This window comes from Triticum aestivum, chromosome 3D (assembly GCF_018294505.1).
Source record: "Triticum aestivum cultivar Chinese Spring chromosome 3D, IWGSC CS RefSeq v2.1, whole genome shotgun sequence".
In the NCBI taxonomy this organism is placed as follows: Eukaryota; Viridiplantae; Streptophyta; class Magnoliopsida; order Poales; family Poaceae; genus Triticum; species Triticum aestivum.
In genome coordinates, this window is record NC_057802.1 from 543,806,954 (window position 1) to 543,814,951 (window position 7,998).

The window sequence follows — 7,998 nt, forward strand, 5'->3', positions numbered from 1 at the left end:
TATGGTCCACCAGGGCGGCGCCGCAAGCCAAGACGTTCCTTTGGCTTGCTGCCCGCGGGCGCTGCCTCACGGGTCACGGCTGACAACCTGGCTATCAGGAGCATTCCACACAACCCAGTTTGCTCGCTCTGCTGCGCTGCGCCGGAGACGGCCACCCATTTGCTCGCGGATTGCAATTTCTCCAAGCAGCTCTGGATGATGGTCATCAGCAAGCTTGGGGGGCCTTTTCTCAACCTAGCGCCAAGAGTAAACTCCCATCAGCAATGCCTTCCTCTCAAAAACAATTGGATGATGCAACTGCAGCTGCTCCCAGCTGATAAGATGAAAGAATGGAAGTCGGTCATTTGCTTGGTCTCCTGATGATATGGAAGTGATATGGAAGGAACGAAATAACCGTGTGTTCAATGCTGACATATGCTCTGTTCCACAACTCATGGGACGAATCATTTTTTTTAGAAAAGGAGGATGACCCCCTGCCTCTGCATCTGGGCGATGCATACGGCCACTTTATTAATTATTCTCACAAGATCTTACAAAGTCATACAACAGCAAGACTAAAGCCACTTTCTAAGCAACAACTGTCGCTACACCTATCCAATCGATGAAGGGGCGCTGATAGTCTGGGCCTAATACCAAACAGACATCGCAGCCAAACCTAAACATCTAAGACCTGAGGTCCCAACCAGGACGCCTGCCGGGTATGGGGTACCTACCAGTCCGGCGCACTCCTCAACCAGGACGACTGCCGGGTATGAGGCCGCCGCAGCCACCTGCCACCAAACCATCTTCAGAGCTGTACTGTTGCATCAACCTTGCACGGTCTAGCTACCGTCGACGCCACCACAACGCCAGACAGCTCCAACGCTCTGCGCTCGTCCATCCCGAGGCGGACACTCTGAAAGATCTGTCGTGCGTAGCACCTGCCGACTAGGCATGACTCAGCGTAGCACCTGTCGGCCAGGCATGACTTGACATCTCTTACCAGACGCATCTGACGCGGTTAGAACGCCGCTCCTCCTGCCAACCTCCACACCATTGCCGCTGCTGGAGCTGACACACGAAGCCCTTCACCCATAGCAACTCCCCCGAACGCCCAAGCCTCCCAAGACGGCGCCTCCATGGAGGTTACGACGCAAAGGGCACCGCCGCCGTCCAATCCAAGACGGATTTTGGACTTTTGTCCGGGAACGGGACGGAGGTGGATAGGAGGGACCTCGACTTCGCCATCAAGATGGGTAACGACGTCAAAGCCGTCGCCGATGCCGGGCCGAGCTAGCCGGCCAAAGTTTCCTCCGGTCCTCTTCCTGTACCACCAATCTCCATCTGCTTTGGATCTGGCAGCAGCCAAGACCCGAAAACTCCAGAGAGGGGAGCACCATAAGACTCAACACCTCCGGCGTAGATCCATCCAGGCGCCGGATCAAAGAAGACCCGACCTGGTCAGCAACGAAAGCCACCATCCTACGCCGGCCGGCGGCGATCAGGCACCAGATCCAGAAGGATCGGACCCGAGACCGACGGCGCACGCGACCACCAGATCCAGCGGCCGCACCACGCCGCGAGCACGAACCCCAACCGCCGGCGCGCTGCGCACGTCGCGGCCAGGATCCATCTGCAGCGCCGCCGCACCCGCAAAAGTACGGCGCCTCCTCTCGAACGGCCGTCCCGCGCCCATTCGGGGGAAGGAGAAGGGAGCCCCGCCGCCGCCCCTGCCGGCCTGGCTTCGCCCGGCGGCGCTGCTGGCGGCGGCGAGGATGGAGGAGATGCGGGGGAGTCCGGGCGCCGGCGGCTAGGGTTTCCCCCTGGTCGCCCGCGGGGGCGACCCGAGGGGTACCAATCCGCAAAATGATCTTTATGGGACGAATCATGGATGAGGCAAGATGTTGGTCAGCGGCTGGGCTTAGCTTGCTCAAACGAATATTTGAACCACCTTGATTTTCCCCTAGTTTGTTGCTGGGTGTTTTCTTTCTGGATGCCAGCTCCAGCCTCTTTTTGTCTCTAAGACTTTGTATTCTGCCTCACCTGATTAATCAATGAAATACGGCCCTAGGGCCGTCTTTTCGTCAAAAAAAAAAATACTACTCCGCACTACGTGATGAGCTGCGAGTTCCACACTTCACTACACAGATCCATTTTGTCCGTACAAGAGCCAAAATAGATAATACTGTACAAGCTACAACCGTGGTGACATTAGTCTCTGTGCCTCTCTGGGGGGGGGTCTGGAGAAAACTGATAATCCATTTCGCAGCATATGTCTACTTGCCGACTCTATTAGCCACCGCTGGTTCCAACAGTGTGTTCCAGACCTGCCAAATATGCAAGAGTGTACAGTAATTGTGTGAATGGGGAAAAAAAAAAGACAAAGCTCAAACAGACCAAGGATACGGCAGCGTTGTGCTTACTTTCAGTTTGCCTTTTGATCCTCCGCATGCTAGCAGGAAGGGGCTGTCGTTCGAAAACGATACCGAAAATATAGCTCCCTGGAGATCAGAAAGTTCGGTGAGCAACTCAGTAATCAGAGTAGTCCCTTCTAAATATAAAGGAGGGTTTCACTTTGAGTGTGCATACAAGGTTTGGATTCAGTGAAGCGACGCATGACGGCTGGTTGTTCGACAGATCCCAGAGCTTCACCTGCGTTCAGAGATATGTATGTTAGCAACCGGTTGGATTCAGTGTCGGAAGTGTTATTGGCTTCTTCGTAATGCAAAGTTCGCACCGTGTTATCAGTTGAACCTGTCGCAAGGAGCTGCAAGAGGAAACAGCACATCATCAGTAATTCGGCTTATGGGGCTACATCTTTTTTCTTCTTTTTGCCACACTGGTATAAAAATTGTAACATACATTGGGGGTAGATGGGGTGAAGGATATTGAAGAAACAGCCTTGTCGTGTGCGTGCAGAGTAAACATGGGCTGGCCGCAATTTGAATGCGATGAAGCTGTCCGCCTATCAAACGCTTGAACCGTCCCATTTTCAAGACTAACCTGCAAGACCCAGTTGCCACATTACTATTATATCGACTATCGAGTGAATCAGAATCACAAATTCATTCTGCGATTACGACTTGCGAATAGCTGCAGGGAACCGAAAATTTTGCGACATACAGTTAAGAGATGGAAATGGTTTGAACTCGCTTATACAATTGTCGAGTCTATAGTCCATTAGTTCTACATCCTACTCAAAACATGTTGCTTCATAATAAAAAGCATGGACTCTATTAATCTGGATTTTAATCACACTGTTTTCCAATGGAAACTTCACTTCAAGTTTAGCAAAAGTCAGAAATTTCCAATAAGCGGGTTTCAGCATGTGTAAAGACCAATGAAATCGCTTACCACAAACGTGTGTTCATTGTGTGGATCACAAGCTAAGCTTTCCACATCTGCTTCGACGGACCATTTATGACAACTTTGTCCATCACCTCTCATGTCAGTCTGTAAAATGTTAAGAGTGTAAGTTCAGTGGATGGAAGTACTCCATCCGTCCGAAAAAGCTTGTCCCAAGCTTGTCCCTCAAATGGATGTATCTAACACCAAGTTAGTGCTAGATACATCCATTTGAGGGACAAGCTTTTTCGGACGGAGGGAGTACAAAATATACAAAATAAATAAATAATAAGTAACAGACTCTTTAACAAGAATGTAAAGTTAACACTGAACTGCATCTCAAAATATCTGCAGTAACACAACAGAACAAGAATGCCAATTTTTTTTACGCATACAGGAACGCCAAATTAACATGTCCTCTTCACCGTGCAAGAGAAGAGACAAACGAGACTGCCAAGAAAAATCCCAAGAACCAAAATCAGAAGGTAATGTTATATAATTAGTATGTATATTTAGTTATTTGTTACTCATACAAAATTGGGTGGCGTCCACAGCTCAATTACACAACACAGATGAGATTAGTAATTGCTGACATGCTAGAAATCAGCATGATGCTTAGAATCTGGCCAACAACCAAAATACATCATGAGCAGCAGCAGAAATTTCAGGAATAAAAATTCACATAATGGCTTACAACATCCATTACCATGGCCACTGATCTATCAAAAGATCCACTGAGAAGAACTTCAGGTGACCTCCAGGCAACTGATTGAACCTAAATGTTGGGGGAAGGGAAAATTAACTTAATATGCCACCATAAACTTTCCGACTGATATATACAGAAGTCAAGAAGAAGAATGTAACATTACCTTGCCATCATGATGTTGCAGTGTGCGATCACATTTACCGGTATATAAATCCCAAACTTTAATAGTTTTGTCTGCACTTGCACTAGCTAGAGCGTTCCTGAAGTTCATAAGGCGTCACCAGCAGGGGTCCAATAAGTGAACAGACAGCAAGATATGCAACCACTCAAGTTGAAACATAACGCACCTCACCACCGCATTCCACGCAAGTCCGAGCACAGAACTTCTGTGGCTACCCTCCTTGTAATTTTTTCCCTGCACATGACATGCGGAATGAATAATGTAGCTACGATTTCAAGGAAAGGAATGAACGCTCACTCGCGCAAAAATGAAATATTACTAGCATACCTTTTCCCCCTTAACCTTTTCTTTGTTTTTTGAAAGTCCTCCTAGCACAATATGTGGTTTGACCTCATCAACCTGTGGAATAACATCAAAGTCCCAACGACAAAACATAAATTTCTTTGAAGAAAAACAACCCATGGTCGTATGAAGTAATAATCTCGTATGCTTCTGAGAACATTACAATATCCAAGTTCCATATTTCAATTGCAGGATCCATGGTGCCAACAGCAATGAAATTCCCTGTAATAAAAATAGATGATTAAGCCTTAAACTGTTTATTTATTTTACAGAAAGAAGCGGGCAACTCTTTGCTTCTCAAAACTCAAGTGACACCACAGTTTTACCTTCTTTCTTGGCATCCTTAAAGTTAAAATCCATCCAAGCCGTGTAGAGTGGAAAATCTGAAAGAGGGACCTCATGATGAACATACATATTAAGATCCCCGTCCTCCAATTCTTCCACTATACTAACCTGCCATACATAATAAAGTTTACATGTCACTTCTTAAATGCATATAACCGGACATACAGACTATATGAGCTAGTAATGTGCAGCACAGAGAGGAAAATGCAGGGTTAAAAAGTGGCAACGAATGTGAAATAAGCATGTTAAGTATCCAGCAACCTTTTTAGCAAATGGGGAGAAAAAGAGATGCTAACTTGCCACTTGCCTGAAGAGAATTGAACTCATCCTCGTTATGCGCACAAACAATCAGCATATCAGTAGGTTTGATGGTCATGTCCTCAATCTCCTCGTCGTCCTCATCACCGTCGTCCTAGTAAGGAAGAGAAGATAAGGGGGCTCATTCACCTCCAATGTGATAGGTGGTACCACCACCAAGAACAAAAAGAAACACTATATCTCCTTCACGGCAAGATAAATCATACTCACATCGTTGTTCCTGATGAGATGAGGGTCCTCTTCGTTGTTCTCATAGTACAAATCCCCCCTCCCGCCGGCACTGAGAAGCTCAGGCTCTGACGCAAAATACGTACAGGTTGCAGTTCAAGCATCAGTCGGTCACACAAGACACGGCCTGATCGAATTCGCAGCCTACCGTCGTCCTCGTCGTCGTATTCCTCCATGTTGAGCTCCTCCAGCCCATCGGAGACACCGCCTCCCGAGCCGGTCTTCCCGAGCGCCTCGGCGGCGGCCTTGGCCTGGGCAACATCCTCATTGTCCTCCTCGTCGGCGCCGTCGACCTCCATCTCGCCGTCGTCGGCGGCGGCGGCGTCACTGCCATCATTTCTGCTAGCAAAATGCACGGTCATGGGGTCGCCGCGACAGGGGCGAAACAGAGCAGGGGAGGCGAGGCGAGGCTCACTCTGTGGCGAGGGCGATGCTCTTCATGGCCTCGTCGATCTCCTCCTGCGTGGGCGGCTCCGCCTGGATGGGGGCGCTCCTGGCGGCGCCCCTGGGCACCCAGGACATGGACGAGATCATCTCCGGCGCGCCGGGCTTGGTGGCGCGAGCAAGCGGAGGTGGAGTGGGATGGGGACAGAGGTGAGGGACAGGGGTATGTTTCTTTTTTCGTCAGCGAAAGAACGAGGGTTTTGTTGCGAGTCGGCTCGGGGGCGGCAGCTGGGCTTTTATTGGACTGGCCCGAGCGGGGCGGTGTGCTATGCCGTGTGACCCAGCCCACCTTGATGGGCCTCTTTTTGTTCTTGCCTCATCTCTCTTTTGTCGAAATCACTAATTAAGGATTTGTCGAAATCACTAATTAAGGAGTACTTCTTTCAAAGATCACTCTCATGCCCTCAGGTTGCGACAAATGACGCACTGCATGCGCGTTACTTGTCGTAACATGGGAGTTTTCCTTTTTCTTTTTAAATCTGTTTATTTAAAACGTTTTATCTCTTAAATCATGTGTCCAAATCTTGAATCATTTTCATCATTGGATTCCTCGCGTCGAGATCTTCAAAACTAGATCCCATGTTGATAGGTTTTAATGATTTTCTTTTCATGAAAAAAAAAAGATAAAAAAGCCAGACAGAAAAACCGAATAGGGAGCACTTTTTTTTCTCTTTCGAAAGGGCACGGCCGTGCCTCTTGTGAAAGCACAACCGCGCCTCTTGCGGAAACAAAATCGTGCCTCTCATGAAAGAAAAAAGAAACAGAAATGCATTTTTTTCAGTTTCCGAGAGGCACACAACCGTGCCTCCCGCGAATGGAAAAAAATTGAAAACGTGTTTTTTTCGTTTCGGAGAGGCACGACCGTGCCTCTCGTGAAAGCACGACCGTGGCTTTCACGGAAGCAAAACCATACCTCTCGCAAAAGGAAAAAAAAATTGAAAACACGTTTTTTTCGTTTCCAAAAGGCATGGCTCTCAGCAAAACCGTGCCTCTGACGAAAGAAAAAAAACAGAAAATACATTTTTTTTCCTGTTTTTGGGAGGCACGACCGTGCCTCTCGCGGAAACAAAAAAATACGTGTTTATTTGCGCAAAAAGAATTCAAAAAAATAATTGTCCAAGAGCTAAGGAAGACCAGTGAAAAATCAAAAGGTCAAAAAACTGAAAAAAAAACATTTAAAAAGCTGAAAACGTGTGTGAAAAATAAAAAAATCCGAAAGAAGCACGCACACGTGACGGCGGCTGACCTCAGCGCACCCCAAATAATCGTTGGGAGGCTTTTGAAGGAGCGCCCGCCAACCTGTTGCTCCCCTCTTTTGTTGGTCTTTTTCCTAGAGTTGTTCTTCTCGGCCTGACGTGTGTTTGGTGAGTGCGCTGCCATGCCATGCCAAGATAGGATCGAGTGTTTCCCAAAGAAAAAAAATAGAAAAAGAAAAAGAAAGAAAGATAGGATCGAGTAGGACACGCCCGAACCGAACAGGAACAGCCGTGCCAATCGCGTGCCCCGAAAGATCCTCGGCGGCGCAGGCGCCCGTCCGGCTCACCTGCAGGGTTCCCAGCAGGAATTACTGTGCAGGTCCAGTGAAAGACTGCCACGTGTCCTTGTGGGGCAAGAGCTTCAATCAATTTAGATTTATTTCGTTTCTTCTTAGACTACCCACAATGGGAAGTAATATAGATAGTAACATCACATGTATGTAGATAAAATAGATGATGTGGCAAGCAATAAATGAAGAAAGAAAGGAAAGTGATACCATAGCTAGTTACTACTAGTATGAGTAACATCACACATCTCAAGGCAAGATGAGTCTATAGCCTAATAAATGAAGTGTTACATGTTACTCCATTGTGGCTAGTCTTACCCCTTCAGTCCTTCGTCAAGCTGGCTACGCGCGGAGCCACGGACAGGCGGACGGGCCCTTGCTCGCCGGCCGGCGATGTTGCTAGGTCGTCCAGCTGCTCATTTTTTCTCGCTGCTACGAAGTCTCTTCGCCGCCCGTGTTTCCTAGCTAGTGTGTGGTCACTGTTATCAGTTATCACTTCGTACCGCCCGCGATCCTTTCTCCCACCGCGCATCACCATCGTCGGAGGGGGCTGCCATCGTCGGACCC

General features: G+C 48.2%; 1 protein-coding gene across 1 annotated transcript; it reads right to left on the minus strand.

Moving 5' to 3' along the window:
* Window positions 1-2,096: 2,096 nt before the first annotated feature.
* LOC123075282 (uncharacterized WD repeat-containing protein C17D11.16) lies at window positions 2,097-6,133 on the minus strand. The gene is made up of 16 exons (XM_044497929.1): window positions 5,860-6,133; window positions 5,593-5,783; window positions 5,427-5,512; window positions 5,206-5,310; window positions 4,880-5,006; window positions 4,717-4,775; window positions 4,539-4,610; window positions 4,378-4,445; window positions 4,194-4,290; window positions 4,031-4,099; window positions 3,334-3,432; window positions 2,842-2,982; window positions 2,717-2,746; window positions 2,569-2,631; window positions 2,403-2,480; window positions 2,097-2,306 (listed from the first exon to the last, which is right to left on the minus strand). The coding sequence occupies exons 1-16, from the start codon at window positions 5,976-5,978 to the stop codon at window positions 2,256-2,258; spliced, it is 1,455 nt and encodes a 484-aa protein (XP_044353864.1). The 5' UTR covers window positions 5,979-6,133; the 3' UTR covers window positions 2,097-2,255.
* Between the last annotated feature and the right edge of the window lie 1,865 nt (window positions 6,134-7,998).